Here is a 23409-nt window from a genome sequence, read left to right as displayed (position 1 = left end):
TCCTGCTCCTCAACCTCCTGCTTCTAGTCCTCCTCCTCCTGATCCTCCTCTTCCTCCTCGTCCTGATCCTCCTCTCCTCCTCTTCCTCAACCTCCTGCTTCTACTCCTCCTCCTCCTGATCCTTCTCTCCTCCTCCTCCTGATCCTCCTCTTCCTCCTCCTCTCCTCCTCTTCCTCCTCCTGCTCTTCCTCCTCCTCCTGATCCTCCTCTCCTCCTCTTCCTCAACCTCCTGCTTCTACTCCTCCTCCTCCTGATCCTCCTCTCCTCCTCCTCCTGATCCTCCTCTTCCTCAACCCCCTGATCCTCCTCTCCTCCTCTTCCTCAACCTCCTGCTTCTACTCTTCCTCCTCCCGGTCCTCCTCTCCTCCTCCTCCTCTTCCTCCTCCTGCTCTTCCTCCTCCTCCTGATCCTCCTCTCCACCTCTTCCTCCTCCTTCTGATCCTCCTCTCCTCCTCTTCCTCCTGATCCTCCTCTCCTCCTCTTCCTCAACCTCCTGCTTCTACTCCTCCTCCTCTCCTCCTCTTCCTCAACCTCCTGCTTTTACTCCTCCTCCTCCTGATCCTCCTCCTCCCGGTCCTCCTCTCCTCCTCTTCCTCCTCCTGCTCTTCCTCCTCCTTCTGATCCTCCTCTCCTCCTCCTCCTGATCCTCCTCTCCCTCCTCCTCCTGGTCCTCCTCCTCCTCTTCATCTTGCTGCTTTACGACCTGGGAGGTGATAACGTTCCTTCCTGAACTCTGAACCGCTAATCGCACAATGTGTTTGTGTGTGTTTGTTTTTCTAACGACTCGCCCCACAGCCAAAACACACACATACACACACACACACACACACACCTTGTGCCTTTTGGCAGCTGTTGGAATGGTTCTCTTTAATCTTTAACTGAGAGAAGAGGAGCAGCTGTTCCGGTCGGACCACCTCCCTCCCTCTGCTGCTGGAAGAGCGTGCAGCTGTCGGCGTCTCGGCCGGCATTCGATCAGGGTCACACGAACACACCAGCGTTGAGCGTTCACACACTGGTGAATGTATCTGCTGCACATGCTAGCGCAGGGGTGGGCTTTGTGACTGGTGGGCCAGAGAGGGGGGCTGCAGTGGGCCAGAGGGTGGGCTGCAGTGGGCCACAGTGGGGTCTACAGTGGGCCAGAGGGGGGTCTACAGTGGGCCACAGGGTGGGGGGCTGCAGTGGGCCAGAAGGGGGGGGCTACACTGGGCCACAGTGGGGTCTACAGTGGGCCAGAGGGAGGGCTGCAGTGGGCCAGAGGGGGGCTGCAGTGGGCCAGAAGGGGGGCTGCAGTGGGCCAGAGGGGGGGCTACAGTGGGCCACAGTGGGGTCTACAGTGGGCCAGAGGGGGGTAGCGGAGCAGCAGCCGATGGATGCAGTGTTCGGGTGGAGGAAACATGTTGCCTTAATGTCACTGGAAAATGAACCACTGCAAAGTTGGGGTTAGGGTTAGCAGCACCAAACCAGTGTCTGTAAAGCCCCACGCTGTTCAGCTCTCAGAACCTCCCAGAACCACCCAGAACCACCCCAGAACCACCCCTGGACCAGGCTCCGCCCTGCCTGCCTTTGGGTGGATGTGATGTTTTTTCCATCTTTCCTGCTCCAACATGTGGGCCGGTGTTCTGAAGAACTTGTTGTGGCACCATCCATATCTTCCCTGGCTTAGGGCAAGCTGGCACCCTGCCAGGATGTGGGCCTCTCTCCACAGAACCCACACCGTGGAGGTGGGTGGTGACCCACCTGTGCAGGTGTGTTGACGCTGGTAGGGTGTCGCACACTGACCCAAGCAGGAAAGGGATGCAGAACGGCTCCGGTCTCCAGAGTTCCTCCCACGTGATCTTTGTGTCGGGACAGGTCCCACTCGGTCCGGGCCATTTGGTGGTCCGAGCTCTGCTGCCTTTGCCCTTGGCTCCTCCTCCTCCGTGTCGGACCTCTGTTTGGATCCGGGCCTCGGGTCCGCCTTGCCCCGTTGTTGGAAGTGCGTGGTGCCGAGTCCTTGCCTGCCCCTCCAGTGAACCACCGAGGCCTCCTGATCGTGTTGTGACCCCTGACCTTTGCATCGCTGGAGTCCCTGAACGTCATTGTAGCCCTCCACTGCGCAACCTTGCACTCTTCCACCTCTGACGACAGGGGGCAGTTGTAGCGGGCCAGACCGCCTGCACAGGTCTGACCCTGACCCTGACCCTAACCCTGACCCTGACCCTGAAGCGTCGGTGCAACACCGGGCCGCTTGCGGAGGGGTTTGTTCGCTCGCTCATCGCAGCCTTGTTGTCGGTAGCCGGCTGAGTCTCGGTAGGAGACCGAGCTGGAAGAGCCGGGCCTTGGACCTCCCTGCTAGACCGGATCCTTCAGTCTTCCTCAGCCAATCACACAGCCTCTCCTCCAACAGGGATACATGGATTCTGTCAGAAAGAGGGTGCTCCTTGGGTGGGCTGGGAGGACCACCGCCTGGACTTTGAGCTGGAACCTGCTTGTCACCGTCCCGGTTCTGACCACCAATGCTTCTCGACTTTCTAGGGTAGAATTTAAATGTCTGCCCATGGACCCATGGACCCACCTGCTTGTATGTGGGACGGAGTCGCAAGGGTCAGGTGATCCACGAAGCCTCTGAAGGGGGGCTGGTGAATGCCAGACTCGATCATCAGCCCTCCAGATTCACTCCCATACCTAACAGGATGGGTGAGATGATGCAGTGATGAGTGCCGTGTGCAGAGCTCGCCACTGCGTGGTGGAGGGCGTGGCCTGACGGCGCAGCTGGAGGGGGCGTGGCCTGACATCGCAGCTGGAATCCTCTGAAGTGGCTGGAGATTTCCCCTCTGACGGGGTCGCGGTTCAGTGCTGCGATGATGAGGTTGCGTGGGATCCGTTTGTACTAAATCTAATCTAGAGCTGTTCAACCAGGCCAGAGCTGAAACACATTGTCACAGTGATGATGATGAATGAATGAATGAACCATCAGGGTCAAACTTTAACTCCTGTTTTCTCTCTGTTTTTCAGACTTTGTGCCCATCGACCTGGAGGAGTGGTGGGCTAAGCGCTTCCTTGCCAACATCGCCAACTTGTCGTGATGGGGGGAGGGGCTCTGAGCCACCTCGACTCAGGGGGAGAAGGCACCTCGTTGGCGCCACCCAGTGGTGGAGGAAGGAGGTGGTGATTGGCCTTCAGGGAGTCGCTGATCCTCTCAGCTGATTGTAATCTTTTTTCTGCGTTTTGCTTCACACCGCTGGAGGGAAAAATCGGTGTGGGGGGGCAAGATGGGGTGGGGGGGGGGGGCAAGAGCCAGGACACCCCCCCCCCCCAAGCCCCCAACCCCCCACTATGATGATGATGATGTAACAGTTCCAGCGGTCGGACTGTGAACTCTCTCAGCACCGTCCTTCCCTGTCTTTGTCCCTCTTTCACTACTTGAATCAACAGAGAGTCCAGCCTCTCCTCTCTCTCTCTCGCTCGCTCTCTTACACACACACACACACACACACACACACACAGACACACACACACACACACACACACACTGTGTGTTCGTCACAGCTGATCTTTTACTAACAAATGAACAGCAGGGAAAATTAAAGTGAAATGTTTTCCAAAAATTCCTCCGTGTGACGACTCGTTTCTGTCACTGCAGCTCTCTGCTGCATCCAGTGGGAAGCACACATCCAGTGGGAAGGAAGCACACATCCAGTGGGAAGGAAGCACACATCCAGTGGGAAGGAAGCACACATCCAGTGGGAAGCAAACATCCAGTGGGAAGGAAGCAAACATCCAGTGGGAAGGAAGCACACATCCAGTGGGAAGGAAGCACACAGTGGGAAGGAAGCAAACATCCAGTGGGAAGGAAGCATACATCCAGTGGGATGGAAGCACACATCCAGTGGGAAGGAAGCACACAGGCCTGGTGGAATGTTCTGCTCAGAAAGTAGAACCTCCGTGGTGCCGTCTTGATGGTCTCGTCACTCACACAAAATAGAAAATGTTCCTTTGGACATTTCTCCCGTTGGGCCCTCTGACAAACTCACAGTCGCTCTCCAGCGTGCCCGTTCTCTTGAGGCTGCAGCGTCCAGGCTGAACTCCCAGGTCCAGGACTGAGGCCCAGGTACAGGACTGACGCCCAGGTCCAGGAGTTCAGTCACTCGGCATTCAAAGCACCTCATTGGTACAAAGTCCACAAGCTTGATGGTTTGAGTCTGTCTGTTTTTGACAGCTTTAGTTTTAGAAGTAAAAGCAAAAACTGGGAACTTGCAAATCAGTGAGTGGGGTTAGGGCAAGGGCTTCCAAACTACGGCCCATGGGTCAAATTGCGAGTTTACGTGGCCCACTGTGCAAACACGTTAATTGTGGGTGACCACGCGCGTGATGGCAGCACTTCCAGCAGCCAGCCAGCCAGAACGGGGAACTGAGCCTGACCACTGGTTACCCTAACCCTGACCACTGGTTACCCTAACCCTAACCCTGACCACTGGTTACCCTAACCCTAACCCTAACCCACCAGTGCCCACTGCGGCTGTGCAGTGTGCACGTTCAGCAGTCAGCATGCAGGTGTCACAATGAAGATATTATCTTGGTTTACCTTAGCAGAGTAAAAAAAGAAATCCCATTGCGTTTGAATGCACCGCTCACTCAGTGCGTTTACATGCAGAGCTTCATCGGACTCAGCAATAATTCGGTTTTCTCGTCCAATCGGAGTTCTCACCTTGTCCCCGTATACAAGCAGCTGAGAAATTGGAATTATTGACGGGAACGTGTCCTCCTCCCAACACTGGGGGGCGGAGTCTTTTCAGCCGGTCAGCTGCTACAGGTTGACATATTAAATCATTATGATATGGAACAATCATAATGTTCGTGTTACTTGCTTTGCAGATAGGCTGCACCCTATCTCTGGTGCTCATGGTGATTTTAAAAGGCAGACAAGAGCGCCCTCTGCTGGTGGAGGGCGACAACAACACAATGTCTTCCATGCTACGCTTTGTGCCGTCGCTACGGACCCCAAACTCTGGTTCTTGTTGGATTCGGGTTCGGAGCAGACTGGTGGGAGAGTTTGTGTACGGGTTTTGCAAAGGAACGGTGTCTTCAGTTCTACACACGCTCATTAAAGTGCCGACCGTGGAGGAAGCTCACGCCGCTGCACGCCGCTTCCAGCAGAAAAACAGAGAAATTACCAAAATAAAAGCACATCAGAAACACATCTCTTTGGTGTGCTTTTATTTACAACGTTAAAATTCTTCTAACTTACAAAAAATGTGAACGAAAAAGTAGAAATATAAATACGAAGGAATACGTAAAGCCGGAGCTCTGCATTTGGTGCGCTACCTTTTTAAAAAGGTCTCTGTTGCGTTATTTTAATGTATTCATCTCTTTTAGAAGAGAAAGCATCGCCCCGGTCTCCTCCTCCTCCTCCTCCATCGCCCCGGTCTCATCCTCTCTCCAAATGTGAGCATTCTTATTCGCGTTTGCCAGGTTGTTTCGCGCCATCTGTTTTGTTAGACGAGGTAGTTGTGCGGTCTTGAGTGGCGAGAGGGAGGCGTGGCGCGTGCGCACTCGCGTTGTCCAGTTAATAATCCGACCAAGGCGAATACATGGCAGAGAAATTCCAATTCCAATCGCATTATCTGGGTGTCTCAATCGGAGTTCTCAAACTCCGATCATAATCGGACTGAGGCAATAATTCGAATTTCTCTAGTGCTATGTAAACTCACTGAGTGATCTCACGTGAGGCATCCGGCCTTCAGCAGCCAATCAGAGACTTTGCAGGCCACGTGCAGCCTGTTGGTGCGGACAAGAAGCACCGCCGCACAGCACTTCCGGTCTAAGCCGGAGGAGAGACGGCGGCTGTGTCTCAATTCAGGGTCTGCACCCTTCCAAGCGAGCGTCCTCCGTCTGAAGGAAGCGTTCTTCCAGGACCCGGCCCAGAAGGACCAATTCAATTCAGACTTCCGGTTCCGGCGCAGCGAGAACGGCAGCCTAATCCTTTAGCCCCCCCGAAGGTTTTACCAACTAACCCCCCAAACCTGTGGAATTCTTTATAAAAGAGTGAGGAAAGGGGTTCCTGCTAGAAGTGCAGGAAGTCTGGCTTTGACGGAAGAAGATACCGACTTCCGTAGCAGCTCCCCAGAGTTCCACCCTCGGGAGGAACCCAACACCCGAGCTAGCCCACGAAATATCCTCAACGAAGTCCGTGAGTTTAGAAAAGAGAATAGAGCTCAACTCTCCGATATTACACAAGAGCTGCAGAGAGCAAATGAGAGATGGGATGAAGCAGAAGAGAGAGAAGATGAAGCAGAAGAGAGAGAAGATGAAGCAGAAGAGAGAGAAGATGAACCAGAAGAGAGAGAAGATGAAGAGAGAGTAGATGAAGCAGAAGAGAGAGACGGGATGAAGCAGAAGAGAGAGGAGGTGTAGCAGAAGAGAGAGGAGGTGAAGCAGAAGAGAGAGAAGATGAAGCAGAAGAGAGAGAAGATGAAGCCCAGTTGCTTTTTTAGTCAAGCGGCTAGACTGAAGGAGTTTAGAAGGAAATCCTCACAAGACGACCCTAACCCTCCTTTCAACCCTAACCCTAACCCTCCTTTCAACCCTAACCCTAACCCAGAAGTCTTTGTGTACCGTCCTGCTCTCACATCCCATAATCTTCTTCTGCTGAGTTCACATCCACATCTAAACCTAACGTGACACTTCTATTCAGGTTTCTCTGAACAAAACAAACGGGACCTGTTAAAACCAAACTAGCAAAAAGTGGTCAAACAGCGCCCCTCAGTGGCAGAACTGGGAGCTGCGAGGACCGACGCGTCGTAGGAAGGTTTGAAGGTTCAAGGCCACATTTGAACACATTGTGTTTCTTATTGACATATTATAGAGTGACCTGTCTGAAATATCTGCCTGTTAATCAATGTCTTATTTTTTCACCATGTGTTCATTTCTCTGTACAGTCTGCAGTAGAAGGTAGTTTTGACTCGAGGGCGCCCCCTGGCGGCTCTTCACAGAACTACAGTTGCCATCACTTGTTGGCAGTCCATGATGAAGGTGAGAAAAATGTGATTTCCTCTTTGAAGAGCTGCACCTGTTTCTCCCTGACGTGATGAGACTGGACACTTGTTGAGGGATGTGACACTTCCTGTCAGCTCCTGAGGACAGCAAGGAGGCCGAGCCTTTGATGCCCCTACTGGCTGCACTCTAGAAGAGCCCTGCCCCCATCCTCAGGACCAAGTGATCCTCCCTCAACGCGGTAGAAGATGGATGGATGGATGGATGGATGGATGGATGGAAGGATGGAAGGAAGGATGAACAAAATCTCAGGAGCCGCTTGGGAGCCAAAAGACTCACAAACTCTTTTTTAGAAAGAAGGAAGCTTTTCACACGTCTCACACCTGCTGCTGCTCCAGCTCCTCCTTTGCGCTGCGTGTCCGCGCGTCAATCACTGTGTGTTAGCGCCGTGTTTTAACCGCTGCCGTCAATATTCCTGCTCCACTTTCAACAAAAGTCCAAAAGTGAGAACGGCTGAGCTTGATTTTCCTTTGTTAGGATTGAGCAAAACGCCTTCATTAATCCCACAGGGGGGAAATTTGCATCATTGCAGCAATGTCGTAGTGCAAAGAGATGGAAAATTATATGCATTAAAAAAGGCAATAAAAAATCTAAATGAAATATTTTGCAGTGCATAAAAGGAAAAGACAAGACATTTACATCTTCTGAGCAGTGAGTCCAGACTGTTGGATTGAACTCACATGAAATCCGACCAGAAGAGTCAAGATTCACAGATTATTTGTCACATTTTAACCTCAGTGAAATGTTGCTGCAACAGAACTCCATATCATCGTGCATTCAAAGCAATAAAGAAAGTTTACTTCAAAAAACCCCCCAAAAAACAGTGTCAAGAAGCATTTGAATACAAGGTTTCTAAAAATACAAAGTTACATTTTTTTTTTTAAACCCACGAGCCAGCAAGCTAGCGAGCAACCTGAGTGAAAACAAACGTCAGCAGTAACAGCTGCTGCTGCTGCTAGCAGGAAGAAATAGAATCCATATGATGCACAACACTTGAGAGGGAGAGCAGCAAAATAAATGATCTGACGTCCTACTGATTCACTGACGTCCTTCTGAGGTCTCCACAGAAACATCTCACAAGGATCAGAACCATGAATTATTGGAGGGAAACTTTTTCTCTCATTTATAATTCAAGAATCATGTGAGTTTCCAGTCACAGTTGATGTGAATCACTTTGTCTGTTTCAGGTGATTATTTTATTGAGGGTCGTGAACCCAAAATGCAACCTCGTGAAATAAAATACATGCAAAGCAAAGATAAAGGTGTGATATCAACGACACAACCTTCACAACGCCGTCAGACTTTGACAAATTCATCTTTGTGCTTCCCAGGAGAAAGCAGGTGGAGTTGGATGGAGAAGTGAGAGCAGATCAGTGTGTTGTTGATGTGTGGAACCTTCATGCTGAGATGTTCCAGCTGTGGAAGATGAGAGCAGAAGCAGTGGTTGTGTTGCTGCTGCCTTCACTGAGCAGCTGCTCCAAGTCCACTGAGGATTCAGCTCCACCAGTGGCTTCTGGGACGTCTTGATGTAGTTCTGTCAGCCACCACCAGATGGAGCTCTGCTCTTCACTCTCCTCCTCATCCTCCCTCAATCATTCCACCTCCACCTGCAGAGAGAAGAAGAGACAAGAGCAGTCAAGGCTCAGGGTCCTTGAAGGCATCATCACAGAGACATTGACTGTTGATGGAGACGATGGAGTGACTGGTGAGAAGAAGCAGACTCTCAGTCACATGTCAAGTGCAGAACATCAGAAGGTCATGTGACCATGGAGTGTTGGACTGATACTGAGGCCTGATGAAGATGAACTGATCAATAATTGAGTGGTGAACTGAGAGAAGAAGCAGTTTGGCAGCAGATGTTGGATGAATGAGGAGCAGCTGGACGTCACCATCCTCCTCTCACACTGTGACTGGGAACACTGGACCTCTGCTGTGGGATCAACTGGCTTTGGTGCTGGAACCATCATCCACTGCTTCCAAACCAGTACTGACCATAGAGTCTCCAGTTGATGGTCTCTGCTGTGGACAAGATCCATCAGTGGCTTCACTGATGGATCCTTCAGGTGGTTCAACCTCAGGTCCAGGTGTCTGAGGTGGGAGGGGTTGGACTTCAGAGCTGAGAGCAGCCAATCACAGCTGAGCTCTGGCAACCTGCAGCCCCTCAACCTGAATAAAGAATAAATGATGGAGAGTGACATTCACACTTGGGTGTGTGTATGTGTGTGTGAGATTTAAAACCAGTTTTATACATTATCAATGGAATTAAAGTGAATTCAAAGTCATGACAACAATCACTGCAGCAGTTGTAGAGTGAAGAGGGTGAACTGACTCCAGAACCTCCAGTTTACAGTCTGGACTCTGCAGGAAACCACTCAGCTCCTTCACTGATGAATCCTGCAGCTGGTTCTGACTCAGCTCCAGCTCTCTGAGGTGGGAGGGGTTGGACTTCAGAGCTGAGAGCAGCCAATCACAGCTGAGCTTTGACAAACTGCAGTACTCCAACCTGAATAAAGAATGAATCTTTGATTTCTTCCATGGTGTAAATGTCATATTCAGAGTCATTTCTCCCTGTTGATGATCCAGATGTGCAGCTGTTGGGATCACTGAGTCATTCCCTCAAAGGAGTCATTGTGCCAGTGTGTTGTCAACACAATAACAACAGCAGTGTGTCAGTCAGTGTGCAGCCAATCAGCAGTGAAGATCTCGTTACAAGTCAAACACATTCAAAGGACAAGATGAAGAAATACTGCTGCACTATTAATCTGCCTCTAATATTTCTTCACAGGATCTTCTGCTCAGTCATGTGACCCTCATCACCAATCAACAACTTCCATTGAGCTCCAAAGTGACTGGAGACATTTTCCACACTTTCTTCCACCATCCAAAGTCTTTTCTGGCTGCAGATTGTTGACATGAAAATATCAACAACATCCACTTTGTCTAGATGAGTCTTTAATATCTGCTTTAAAGTCTTCACACTGAGCAGCGTTACACACCAGTTGTCATCTGCTGACACACACTGTCCACCAGTAGAGGGCAGCAACTGACCTGAGAACTTCCAGTCTGCAGTTTGGACTCTGCAGTCCAGCACAGAGCAGCTTCACTCCAGGATCCTCCAGGATGTTGTGACTCAGGTCCAGGTGTCTGAGGTGGGAGGGACTGGACTGCAGAGCTGAAGACACCACTGCACACTCAAGCTCTGAGAGTCCACTGGATGAAGGAGAGCAGAGTGAGAAGTTGTGGCTGATATGTGAGACTCTGCTGACTGTGAAAGTGAATCAAGACTCATTAACATCTGATCAGCTGCTGGGAACTCAGTGCAGCTTCACACTGCAGTGTGTTCCAGCCACTGAGTGTCAACACATCCTGTTGTGACTGACAGTGTTGCTCTGATCTGCTGCTTCAACTCAACATGAGGCTCAGTTGTGTGTAAAGTCACTGCAGCTTGGAGCTCCACTGGATCAGAGTTCCTTCACTGGTGTCTCTTTGGACTCCACTGCTGTTTTATTGTCTGCTGCCAAATGAAGGAAGGATGTGATGTGTTTGTGTGTTCAATGTGTTCATTGACTGTCTGCACACACCATCACACACACACACACACACACACACACGCACACGCACACGCACACGCACACGCACACATGTACACACACACACACACACACACACACACACACACACACACAGTGTTTACGTACCCTCCTAAACGTATCCAGCCTCCCTGCAGTTCCTCACAGCTGGAATCAGTCTCCTTCTTCCCTCCACTGATGTCTTGTACTTCTTCAGGTCCAACTCCTCCAGAACCTCCTCTGACATCTGCAGCACGTAGGCCAGAGCTGAACACTGGATGGCTGAGAGTTCCTTCCCTGATCTGTTCTCTGATTGCAGGAACTCTTGGACCTCCTGATGCACTGACTGATCCTTCACCTCCAGCAGACAGTGGAAGATGTTGATGCTTCTGTCAGGAGAAACATCACCAGTGTTCATCTCCTTCAGGTTGTTGATGACCTTCTCTAAGGTTCCTGGATGGTTGTCAGTGAGACCCAGCAGGCCTCCTAAGAGTCTCTGGTTGGATTCCAGACTGAGTCCATGGAGAAAGCGAACAAACAAGTCCAGGTGACCGTTTGGACTCTGCAGGGATTTCTTCATCATCCTCTTCAGGAACTCATCCAGGGATTCTCCAGAGTGACCATCTTCTGTTGTCTTCTTGTTGGTGTGACAGTGGAAGCAGTAGACTGCAGCCAGAAACTCCTGGACGCTCAGATGAACGAAACAGTAGATGGTTTTGTGGAAGATCACACTCTCTCTTCTGAAGATCTCTGTACAAACTCCTGAGTACACAGAGGCGTCAGTCACACTGAGACCACACTTCTCCAGGTCTTCACTGTAGAAGATGATGTTTCCACTCTCCAGATGTTCAAATGCCAGCTGGCCCAGCTTCAGAAGAAGCTCCCTGTCAGCCTCCGTCAGCTCCTGTGGACCTCCTCCATACTTGTGCTGCTTCCTCTTGGTCTGGACCAGCAGGAAGTGTGAGTACATGTCAGTCAGGGTCTTGGGCAGCTCTCCTCTCTGCTCTGAGCTCAACATGCTCTCCAGAACTGTGGCAGTGATCCAGCAGAAGACCGGGATCTGACACATGATGTGGAGGCTCCTGGAGGCCTTGATGTGGGAGATGATCCTGCTGGACACATCTCCTCTATCTCTGAACCTCCTCCTGAAATACTCCTCCTTCTGGTCATCGGTGAAGCCTCGTACTTCTGTCAGCCTGTCCACACATGACGGAGGGATGTGATTGGCTGCTGCAGGTCTGGAAGTTATCCACAGCACAGCCGAGGGAAGCAGATCTCCTCTGATCAGGTTTGTTAGCAGGACGCTGACTGACTTCTTCTGAGTGACGTCAGTCACCACCTTCTTCTTCTTCTCAAAGTCCAGAGCCAGTCTGCTTTCATCCAGGCCGTCCAAGATGAAGAGAAGTTTGCAGACATGCAGCTGCTCTGCTGTGAGCTTCTCTAACGTTGGATGGAAAACATGGAGCAGCTCCAGAAGACTGTAGTGCTGCTCTTTGACCAAGTTGAGCTCCCTGAATGAGAGAGGAAGCACCAGATGAAGGTCCTGGTTCTCCAGGCCCTGGGCCCAGTCCAGAGTGAACTTCTGCACTGAGAAGGTTTTTCCAACCCCAGCGACGCCGTTGGTCAGCACCACTCTGACTCTGAGTCCCTGCTGCTCAGGTGAGGCTTCAAAGATCTGGCTGCACCTGATTGGACGGTCCTGGAGGATCTTCTTGGTCTTCTTGGTCTCCAGCTGCCTGACCTCATGCTGTCTGTTGACCTCCTCACTCAGTCCCTCAGTGATGTGGACCTCAGTGTAGACGCTGTTGAGGAGGGTTTGACTTCCTGCTTCTTGACCTTCAGTCACACGTTCACATCTCCTCTCCAGACTGATCTTCTGCTGCTGGAGAAGCTCCTGCAGCTGCTCCTCCTCCTCCTCACCACCAGGACTCCCCTCCGTCCTCCTGGGGAGACACTTTGGCTTTGAGTGATTGGATCAGTTGTTGGTGTCCATCACTTGTCAGCTGTTTTTCTGACACCATCATTAGTTGGATGGAATCATTGTCTCCATCAACACTAACTGACAGCCTGCTGGCCTCCTAGTGGGCTCTTCACAAATCACTTCTTGTCTTTTGCTCTCTTTTCTAAATTCAATCCCTTCATGCAGCTTCACAATCAAAGAATTTGAGCCACAAAGAACGGAGCGCAGCCGTTAATGACGCTGTCTTTTAGCCACCACGTTGCGCCCATCATGGATTTGTAGCTGTTGTCTAGGCTGCTCTTGTCACATCATCTCATATATTATTAGATGAAATATTCATCTATCAAATGTATATTTTCTATCTGCTGTGGTTGACACCTGGTGGGCTCTGGTTGAGCAGTGGCTCTGTGGAACTGGCCCTTTGTTTCTCAGCAGACAGAGACAGTGGAGTCACATTGCACTGAACTTTGGATTGAAATTCATCTCAGTGGAGTTGAGCTGCACTTTATGACAGAGCATCAAACATTCCTGCCACTGCATAAAGTTCAGTCTCAGAAGGGCTTTGCTGCATTTCAACATGATGAATGTGACCGTGTCAAAGATTCTCTTCTCTTGACCACTGACCACAACATCTGACACCTTTTCACCTTCTGAGGAATTTATCACTGTCAAATCAAACTGGAGTTAGACTGAGAAACAAGGACATTCGTGTTCTTACTGTCTTTCAGAGGCTCCAGCTTCATTACTGAAGTTTAGAGGTTCAGGCATGGACCAGTCACTCTTCAGAGACACCCCACTGGACCCTGGGGACTTCAGTCTCTGTGTCTTGGAAACAACTCTGCAAACAAAAATGATTTTCCCATAAAGTTTGTTTCAGTCTTCTGGTCAGATGAAAGGTTTTCTAAATTATTCAAAGCTTTTTAAATCTGACTAATAGTGTCTGTCTAGTCATCATATAATACAGGTAGCCTGGTTCCTTGCTGTGTTCCAGAGGCTCCAGCTTCATTACTGAAATGCATAGGTTCACCCATGGACCCGTCATCCTTCAAAGACACACAGCTGGACCCTGGAGACGCTGCTGCTCCGTCCTCCTCTTCCTCCACTCGAACACTCATCTTGAGCTGGAGGTCAAACAGGAAGTGAGGCAGTGAGCTCAGAACACTCTGACTTCCACTTGGGAGCGAGAGAACAGGAAGAAATTAACCAGACTGAAGTCACATTGTTGACTAGCGTCACACTGAATGAGTTGTTCAGTCAGTCAGGACTCACCTGCTGCTGCTGCTGCTGCTGCATCGCCTCAAAATGGAGTCTGACACAGAACAACTTTCACTTTCAGCTTCTCTTCCTGCTTCTGCTGCTCACTGTGGCTCCTCCCATCCGGCCGCCTCAACTGTTACCACATTTCCAGGAAGTCACATGATGGTGTGTGTGTGTGTGTGTGTGTGTGAGAGAGAGAGAGAGAAAGAGAGTGAGAGTGAGAGAGAGAGAGAGAGAGAGAGAGAGAAGTGAACAAGCGTGTGTGTGTGTGTGTGTGAGAGAGAGAGAGAGTGAGAGAGACAGAGAGAGAGAGAGACAGAGTGAGACAGAGAGAGTGAGAGAGACAGAGAGAGAGAGACAGAGAGAGTGAGAGAGAGAGACAGAGAGTGAGAGAGAGAGAGAGAGTGACAGAGAGACAGAGAGAGAGAGAGAGAGAGAGTGCATACATGTGTGTGTGCTCTTCTTGTCACGTGCTATCTGGCAGTTTGCTCCCCATTCTAGGGAGCATTAGCGCCACCTACGGTCTGTAACCTTGAAGACAATCAAAAGGTGCTCCTATTAATTGTGTGTTGTGTAGAAAGTCAAAGCAATGCTTGGAGACTTCCTTCAGCTCCACTCTTCAGTAGATTTTCTCAATCAAAGGCCACGTGGAGCCTCTTCTCCTGTCCTGCCCACATATTCCACACATTCAACTGCTCCACATGCTGGACTCCTGTCTGGATAGTCTGAGCTCAGAGGTCAGAGGTCAAGGTCATTGCTTTGTAAATTAAAATAAAAAGGTTTCAACAATAAATGTTGTACACATGTGTATTTTTTGTAAGCATCTTTCGCATGTGTATGTTCTCAAACGTGTATATTTCAAAAACATTTTAATAATCCTTTGTGTTTGATCTTCAGTGTCTTTTTTTCCAACACATTTCATCACCTGCGTGCTTCACCGTCTCTTTGAAACACATTCTAATGAATATCGCAGTGTTTTTCAACATATTTTTCAATGCATTGAAAGCTCCTCCAGTTCTCCAGTCAACTCATGTCTTCATTCTGAGGCTGCTGGTGCAATTCCTCCAATCAAATCATTAACACATCAACTGTAGTCAGAGACTTTCATCATCACTGTGGACACTGTTGCTTTTCACGCCGCTTCATCCTTCAACTTTGGCTTCACTTTCAATAGGACGCCGCACTTTTCATGCTGGCCTCCCCTGCAGTCCTCTGGCGCCCCCCAGTGGAGGCTTTGAAAAGCGCAGGGCCAAGAGGGATCAGTGGCACTGTTCAAAGCCCACATTCACTGACTTTACCTTCCTGTTGTTGAGCTGAAACTCCGCCCACCCTCCCAGTGTCAGGGAGCCTGATTCTAACGCAGCAACTGAATCAGGGGTCAGACGTTTGGAACCGGGTCAAAGGTCAAATTCCTAGGTCAAAGAGGTGTCTTTCTGGATCAGAAGGTGGTGGAAAGATGATTCCACCCCTGGCCTGTTCAGAAGGGAGGAATCATGCCAGAGGATCCAGGTTTGAAGTCTGGAGGACCTTCAGGAAAACAATGATAATCTATTAAATAATTCCCATTACAATAAATGAAGTTCCAGATTTATTTATTTTTATTAATTATTTTTCATTCTTTTTACAAACATCCAACTTGCAGAAAGTGGTTTGGACCTTTGAGACCATTTGGAGGCGAATGGACACCACTTTTCTGAAACATCTTCTCCTGCTTCGGACTCTTCAGTCTGATGTCAGTGGTCAGGGTGGGGGTGGGCAAACTATGTCCCGGGGGCCATATGCGGCCCAATACACTTTCCAATCCGGCCCGCCAAACTTGAAGGAATTATATCAATAGTCATTAAGTCATGAAATAGCTGTATTTCCTCAATGTTTCAGTGTTTTCACAGTCACTTCAATAAAGAGCTGAACACCCTGGTGGTCCAGGGGTGGTTCTGGGAGGTTCTGGGAGGTTCTAAGAGCTGAACACTGGGGTGCTTCTCAGGCAGATATTTTGTTGCAACGCTGTTGTTCATTATTTAATTGCCATTAAAGCAACATGTTCTCTACACATCCCCGGCTCTATATTTTCCTCCAATGAGAAAGTGGCCCCTCTGTCATATTGTAGAAGCCATTATGGCCCACCAGTCAAACAGTTTGCCCACCCCTGGATTAGAGGCTCACTAAGAACCCTGGTCTCCAGCACCACAGTCAGCAGGCTAACCCACTGAGCTAACCTGCTAACCTGCTAAGCTGCTAAGCAGGTTCCAACCAGGTGCAACCAACCAGGTCCAACCAACCAGCTCAGGAGCAACATTGAAAGTGGTGGCACACAAGCAGAACCTTTGATCCAAAGTGAGAAGGAGGCTTCATGCTGAGATCCATCTGCTCTGGCCTCCATCTCCAAGTCCTGCTTCTTCCACTGAGGATTCAGCTCCACCAGTGGCTTCTGGGACGTCTCTCCCAGCAACCACAGCAGCTTGTAGGGAGAAACAGTCCGCCAGCCAGCAGGCTGCACTGGGGTCAAAGGTCGTGCCACGCCCAGCAGCTGGTAGGGAGAAGCAGTCCGCCAGCCACCAGGCTGCACTGGGGTCAAAGGTCGTGCCAGCTTGCCGTTTAGCTCCACTTGTTGTAGTTCTGTCAGCTACCACTAGATGGAGCTCTCCTCTTCACTCTCCTCCTCGTCCTCCCTCACTCCCAGCTGCAGAGAGAAAAAGAGACAGCAGCAGTCTGGACTCACGGTCCTTGAAGGCATCATCACAGAGACGTTGATTGTTGATGGAGATGATGGAGTGACTGGTGAGAAGAAGCAGACTCTCAGTCACATGTCAAGTGTGGAACATCAGAAGGTCATGTGACCGTGGAGCGTTGGACTGATACTGAGGCCTGATGAAGATGGGTTAGGGTTAGGGTTAGGGTATAAGGGTAATAACCACGATGAGGCTTTTCCTCATCCTCTAAAACATTAATAACTCCTCGACGGAATATGCTATTGAGCTGAAATTTTGCACACATGTGTATGACGCCACTACCTACCTGTGATATCAGTTACGTGATGATGTCACTTCCGGTTCCGGAGTTATTTGGGAAATAGCTGTATCTCCGGAACCGGAAGTCGTAGAGAGTCGGAGGCGGTACCAGCGTGGCCGAATTGTGTTAGACGGATCAGGTTTCCAAGGTCGTAGCACTTACCGTTCTCGCGATATTTGGGTTTGAAGTTCCCCATTCATTTCAATGGGAGCTTCGATAGTCTATTGATATTGTCAAAAAAAACCCTGTTTTTCCGAAAAATCACCCCCCAGACTTTCAGACCATTTGGAGTCGATAGAGCATGCTTTTTTAGGTAGTAATTTTTTTCACCTAGGTGGTGCTAGAGTCACCAAACTTGACGGATGGTTTCGGGAGGTCAGTCCGACCCCAGATATACAAGAATCAGGTGTCAATTATGTTCCTAGCCAAAGTTATGAACTTAAAACCAATGTCATTTATTGATTTTTATTTGGGATAAACATTAGTAAATATTTCCAAAACAATACAAAAAATCCAGCCAAAACGTATTCATTATTGTTGGGGCATGCATGTAGATTGCATTTAGTAAAAAAAAAAAAACCTTTATGTTTTCCTAGACCCTTTGATGCCCTATGTGGGTTAATATGGACAAATATGCATAAAGTTATGGTCATAATTTAAACAAAAAATTATTTTAAAGCTAAAAACATTTTATTTGTGTTAGTACATGATTGCAGATTGCATTTAGTCAAATAAAAAAAAAAAAAACAGTATTTATCCTAGACCCTTTGATGCCCTATTTGCATAAAGTTATGGTCATAATTAAAAATATATATATATTTTAAAGCTAAACACATTTTCTTTGTGTTAGTACATGCATGTAGATTGCATTTAGTCAAATAAAAAAAAACAGTATTTATCTTAAATGTAAAAGTTGTTTTTTTTTCATGTTCTTTCGATTACAGGTTTTATTATTTAGATAATACAAGGCAGCCAGGGATAGGGTTAGGGTTAGGGTTACTCAAATACTAGAAGCCCCAAATTTGGTGTGGGCGCTTCTTGGGGGCTCCTGATGAAAAAGCAAGTGGCCCCATGTCTCTAGGACAAAGTTGAAATTTCACCCCATAGACTTGCATTGAATTAGGGTTAAGGATAAGCCTGAAGCTAGGGTTAGGGTTAGGGTTCCTCAAGTACTAGAAGCCCCAAATTTGTTGTGGGCGCTTCTTGGGGGCTCCTGATGAAAAAGCAAGTGGCCCCATGTCTCTAGGACAAAGTTGAAATTTCACCCCATAGACTTGCATTGAATTAGGGTTAAGGATAAGCCTGAAGCTATGGTTAGGGTTAGGGTTAGGGTTCCTCAAGTACTAGAAGCCCCAAATTTGTTGTGGGCGCTTCTTGGGGGCTCCTGATGAAAAAGCAAGTGGCCCCATGTCTCTAGGACAAAGTTGAAATTTCACCCCATAGACTTGCATTGAATTAGGGTTAAGGATAAGCCTGAAGCTAGGGTTAGGGTTAGGGTTCCTCAAGTACTAGAAGCCCCAAATTTGTTGTGGGCGCTTCTTGGGGGCTCCTGATGAAAAAGCAAGTGGCCCCATGTCTCTAGGACAAAGTTGAAATTTCACCCCATAGACTTGCATTGAATTAGGGTTAAGGATAAGCCTGAAGCTAGGGTTAGGGTTAGGGTTCCTCAAGTACTAGAAGCCCCAAAGTTGGTGTGGGCGCTTCTTGGGGGCTCCTGATGAAAAAGCAAGTGGCCCCATGTCTCTAGGACAAAGTTGAAATTTCACCCCATAGACTTGCATTGAATTAGGGTTAAGGATAAGCCTGAAGCTAGGGTTAGGGTTAGGGTTAGGGTTCCTCAAGTACTAGAAGCCCCAAAGTTGGTGTGGGCGCTTCTTGGGGGCTCCTGATGAAAAAGCAAGTGGCCCCATGTCTCTAGGACAAAGCTGAAATTTCACCCCATAGACTTGCATTGAATTAGGGTTAAGGATAAGCCTGAAGGTACGGTTAGGGTTAGGGTTCCTCAAGTACTAGAAGCCCCAAATTTGGTGTGGGCACTTCTTGGGGGCTCCTGATGAAAAAGCAAGTGGCCCCATGTCTCTAGGACAAAGTTGAAATTTCACCCCATAGACTTGCATTGAATTAGGGTTAAGGATAAGCCTGAAGCTAGGGTTAGGGTTAGGGTTAGGGTTCCTCAAGTACTAGAAGCCCCAAATTTGTTGTGGGCGCTTCTTGGGGGCTCCTGATGAAAAAGCAAGTGGCCCCATGTCTCTAGGACAAAGTTGAAATTTCACCCCATAGACTTGCATTGAATTAGGGTTAAGGATAAGCCTGAAGCTAGGGTTAGGGTTAGGGTTAGGGTTAGGGTTCCTCAAGTACTAGAAGCCCCAAATTTGTAGTGGGCGCTTCTTGGGGGCTCCTGATGAAATAGCAAGTGGTCCCATGTCTCTAGGACAAAGTTGAAATTTCACCCCATAGACTTGCATTGAATTAGGGTTAAGGATAAGCCTGAAGCTAGGGTTAGGGTTCCTCAAGTACTAGAAGCCCCAAATTTGGTGTGGGCGCTTCTTGGGGGCTCCTGATGAAAAAGCAAGTGGCCCCATGTCTCTAGGACAAAGTTGAAATTTCACCCCATAGACTTGCATTGAATTAGGGTTAAGGATAAGCCTGAAGCTAGGGTTAGGGTTAGGGTTAGGGTTCCTCAAGTACTAGAAGCCCCAAATTTGTTGTGGGCGCTTCTTGGGGGCTCCTGATGAAAAAGCAAGTGGCCCCATGTCTCTAGGACAAAGTTGAAATTTCACCCCATAGACTTGCATTGAATTAGGGTTAAGGATAAGCCTGAAGCTAGGGTTAGGGTTAGGGTTAGGGTTAGGGTTCCTCAAGTACTAGAAGCCCCAAATTTGGTGTGGGCGCTTCTTGGGGGCTCCTGATGAAAAAGCAAGTGGCCCCATGTCTCTAGGACAAAGTTGAAATTTCACCCCATAGACTTGCATTGAATTAGGGTTAAGGATAAGCCTCAAGCTAGGGTTAGGGTTAGGGTTCCTCAAGTACTAGAAGCCCCAAATTTGGTGTGGGCGCTTCTTGGGGGCTCCTGATGAAAAAGCAAGTGGCCCCATGTCTCTAGGACAAAGTTGAAATTTCACCCCCTAGACTTGCATTGAATTAGGGTTAAGGATAAGCCTGAAGCTAGGGTTAGGGTTAGGGTTCCTCAAGTACTAGAAGCCCCAAATTTGGTGTGGGCGCTTCTTGGGGGCTCCTAATGAAAAAGCAAGTGGCCCCATGTCTCTAGGACAAAGTTGAAATTTCACCCCATAGACTTGCATTGAATTAGGGTTAAGGATAAGCCTGAAGCTAGGGTTAGGGTTAGGGTTAGGGTTAGGGTTCCTCAAGTACTAGAAGCCCCAAATTTGGTGTGGGCGCTTCTTGGGGGCTCCTGATGAAAAAGCAAGTGGCCCCATGTCTCTAGGACAAAGTTGAAATTTCACCCCATAGACTTGCATTGAATTAGGGTTAAGGATAAGCCTGAAGCTAGGGTTAGGGTTAGGGTTCCTCAAGTACTAGAAGCCCCAAATTTGTTGTGGGCGCTTCTTGGGGGCTCCTGATGAAAAAGCAAGTGGCCCCATGTCTCTAGGACAAAGTTGAAATTTCACCCCATAGACTTATATTGAATTAGGGTTAAGGATAAGCCTGAAGCTATGGTTAGGGTTAGGGTTAGGGTTCCTCAAGTACTAGAAGCCCCAAATTTGTTGTGGGCGCTTCTTGGGGGCTCCTGATGAAAAAGCAAGTGGCCCCATGTCTCTAGGACAAAGTTGAAATTTCACCCCATAGACTTGCATTGAATTAGGGTTAAGGATAAGCCTGAAGCTAGGGTTAGGGTTAGGGTTCCTCAAGTACTAGAAGCCCCAAATTTGTTGTGGGCGCTTCTTGGGGGCTCCTGATGAAAAAGCAAGTGGCCCCATGTCTCTAGGACAAAGTTGAAATTTCACCCCATAGACTTGCATTGAATTAGGGTTAAGGATAAGCCTGAAGCTAGGGTTAGGGTTAGGGTTCCTCAAGTACTAGAAGCCCCAAAGTTGGTGTGGGCGCTTCTTGGGGGCTCCTGATGAAAAAGCAAGTGGCCCCATGTCTCTAGGACAAAGTTGAAATTTCACCCCATAGACTTGCATTGAATTAGGGTTAAGGATAAGCCTGAAGCTAGGGTTAGGGTTAGGGTTAGGGTTCCTCAAGTACTAGAAGCCCCAAAGTTGGTGTGGGCGCTTCTTGGGGGCTCCTGATGAAAAAGCAAGTGGCCCCATGTCTCTAGGACAAAGCTGAAATTTCACCCCATAGACTTGCATTGAATTAGGGTTAAGGATAAGCCTGAAGGTACGGTTAGGGTTAGGGTTCCTCAAGTACTAGAAGCCCCAAATTTGGTGTGGGCACTTCTTGGGGGCTCCTGATGAAAAAGCAAGTGGCCCCATGTCTCTAGGACAAAGTTGAAATTTCACCCCATAGACTTGCATTGAATTAGGGTTAAGGATAAGCCTGAAGCTAGGGTTAGGGTTAGGGTTAGGGTTCCTCAAGTACTAGAAGCCCCAAATTTGTTGTGGGCGCTTCTTGGGGGCTCCTGATGAAAAAGCAAGTGGCCCCATGTCTCTAGGACAAAGTTGAAATTTCACCCCATAGACTTGCATTGAATTAGGGTTAAGGATAAGCCTGAAGCTAGGGTTAGGGTTAGGGTTAGGGTTAGGGTTCCTCAAGTACTAGAAGCCCCAAATTTGTAGTGGGCGCTTCTTGGGGGCTCCTGATGAAATAGCAAGTGGTCCCATGTCTCTAGGACAAAGTTGAAATTTCACCCCATAGACTTGCATTGAATTAGGGTTAAGGATAAGCCTGAAGCTAGGGTTAGGGTTCCTCAAGTACTAGAAGCCCCAAATTTGGTGTGGGCGCTTCTTGGGGGCTCCTGATGAAAAAGCAAGTGGCCCCATGTCTCTAGGACAAAGTTGAAATTTCACCCCATAGACTTGCATTGAATTAGGGTTAAGGATAAGCCTGAAGCTAGGGTTAGGGTTAGGGTTAGGGTTCCTCAAGTACTAGAAGCCCCAAATTTGTTGTGGGCGCTTCTTGGGGGCTCCTGATGAAAAAGCAAGTGGCCCCATGTCTCTAGGACAAAGTTGAAATTTCACCCCATAGACTTGCATTGAATTAGGGTTAAGGATAAGCCTGAAGCTAGGGTTAGGGTTAGGGTTAGGGTTAGGGTTCCTCAAGTACTAGAAGCCCCAAATTTGGTGTGGGCGCTTCTTGGGGGCTCCTGATGAAAAAGCAAGTGGCCCCATGTCTCTAGGACAAAGTTGAAATTTCACCCCATAGACTTGCATTGAATTAGGGTTAAGGATAAGCCTCAAGCTAGGGTTAGGGTTAGGGTTCCTCAAGTACTAGAAGCCCCAAATTTGGTGTGGGCGCTTCTTGGGGGCTCCTGATGAAAAAGCAAGTGGCCCCATGTCTCTAGGACAAAGTTGAAATTTCACCCCCTAGACTTGCATTGAATTAGGGTTAAGGATAAGCCTGAAGCTAGGGTTAGGGTTAGGGTTCCTCAAGTACTAGAAGCCCCAAATTTGGTGTGGGCGCTTCTTGGGGGCTCCTAATGAAAAAGCAAGTGGCCCCATGTCTCTAGGACAAAGTTGAAATTTCACCCCATAGACTTGCATTGAATTAGGGTTAAGGATAAGCCTGAAGCTAGGGTTAGGGTTAGGGTTAGGGTTAGGGTTCCTCAAGTACTAGAAGCCCCAAATTTGGTGTGGGCGCTTCTTGGGGGCTCCTGATGAAAAAGCAAGTGGCCCCATGTCTCTAGGACAAAGTTGAAATTTCACCCCATAGACTTGCATTGAATTAGGGTTAAGGATAAGCCTGAAGCTATGGTTAGGGTTAGGGTTAGGGTTCCTCAAGTACTAGAAGCCCCAAATTTGGTGTGGGCGCTTCTTGGGGGCTCCTGATGAAAAAGCAAGTGGCCCCATGTCTCTAGGACAAAGTTGTAAATTTCACCCCATAGACTTGCATTGAATTAGGGTTAAGGATAAGCCTGAAGCTAGGGTTAGGGTTAGGGTTCCTCAAGTACTAGAAGCCCCAAATTTGTTGTGGGCGCTTCTTGGGGGCTCCTGATGAAAAAGCAAGTGGCCCCATGTCTCTAGGACAAAGTTGAAATTTCACCCCATAGACTTGCATTGAATTAGGGTTAAGGATAAGCCTGAAGCTAGGGTTAGGGTTAGGGTTAGGGTTCCTCAAGTACTAGAAGCCCCAAATTTGGTGTGGGCGCTTCTTGGGGGCTCCTGATGAAAAAGCAAGTGGCCCCATGTCTCTAGGACAAAGTTGAAATTTCACCCCGTCTCTAGGACAAAGTTGAAATTTCACCCCATAGACTTGCATTGAATTAGGGTTAAGGATAAGCCTGAAGCTAGGGTTAGGGTTAGGGTTAGGGTTAGGGTTCCTCAAGTACTAGAAGCCCCAAATTTGTAGTGGGCGCTTCTTGGGGGCTCCTGATGAAATAGCAAGTGGTCCCATGTCTCTAGGACAAAGTTGAAATTTCACCCCATAGACTTGCATTGAATTAGGGTTAAGGATAAGCCT

At 48.7% G+C, this 23409-nt stretch overlaps 2 protein-coding genes across 4 annotated transcripts in view; one reads left to right on the top strand and one right to left on the bottom strand.

Annotated features, from left to right (window-relative positions):
- The window catches only part of mcrip2 (MAPK regulated corepressor interacting protein 2), a 7207-nt gene extending 3620 nt beyond the window's left edge, over positions 1–3587 (top strand). Inside the window, exon 5 of the mRNA XM_076051334.1 lies at positions 2995–3587. Coding sequence (XP_075907449.1) covers positions 2995–3065 — 71 coding nt within the window. The 3' untranslated portion in view covers positions 3066–3587. The remainder of the gene's footprint in view (positions 1–2994) is intronic.
- Positions 3588–7495: 3908 nt separating this feature from the next.
- On the bottom strand, positions 7496–14013 carry LOC142904922 (protein NLRC3-like). Of its 3 annotated transcripts, none has more exons than XR_012929477.1 (6): positions 13831–14013; positions 13543–13734; positions 13280–13399; positions 10731–12544; positions 10081–10242; positions 7496–8639 (listed from the first exon to the last, which is right to left on the bottom strand). XR_012929477.1 is itself a non-coding variant. In XM_076051323.1 (5 exons), the coding sequence occupies exons 1-4, from the start codon at positions 13852–13854 to the stop codon at positions 10735–10737; spliced, it is 2094 nt and encodes a 697-aa protein (XP_075907438.1). In that variant the 5' UTR covers positions 13855–14012; the 3' UTR covers positions 10314–10543; positions 10731–10734. The 3 variants fall into 3 exon arrangements, 1 of the variants encoding a protein (XP_075907438.1); XR_012929476.1 differs by having other exon boundaries at positions 13543–13682; positions 13831–14012; XM_076051323.1 differs by lacking the exons at positions 7496–8639; positions 10081–10242 and adding an exon at positions 10314–10543 and having other exon boundaries at positions 13543–13682; positions 13831–14012.
- Between the last annotated feature and the right edge of the window lie 9396 nt (positions 14014–23409).

The sequence above is a fragment of the Nelusetta ayraudi genome, unplaced genomic scaffold (assembly GCF_046127955.1).
Source record: "Nelusetta ayraudi isolate G7.1 ecotype Tasmania unplaced genomic scaffold, CSIRO-AGI_Nayr_v1 ptg000134l, whole genome shotgun sequence".
Lineage (NCBI taxonomy): Eukaryota > Metazoa > Chordata > Actinopteri > Tetraodontiformes > Monacanthidae > Nelusetta > Nelusetta ayraudi.
The sequence above is the reverse complement of the archived record's forward strand: the minus strand, read 5'-3'. Positions and strand labels throughout refer to the sequence as shown.

Bases quoted from the DNA above. Each gene is read 5' to 3' on its own strand.
- LOC142904922 (XM_076051323.1), bottom strand. From the start codon at position 13,854: ATGCAGCAGCAGCAGCAGCAGCAG. The intron at 13,400-13,542 runs GCAAGGAACCAG...TTTTGTTTGCAG, and splicing joins GCTGGAGCCTCTGGAACACA to AGTTGTTTCCAAGACACAGA. The intron at 12,545-13,279 runs GTAAGAACACGA...GTGTCTCCCCAG, and splicing joins GCTGGAGCCTCTGAAAGACA to GAGGACGGAGGGGAGTCCTG.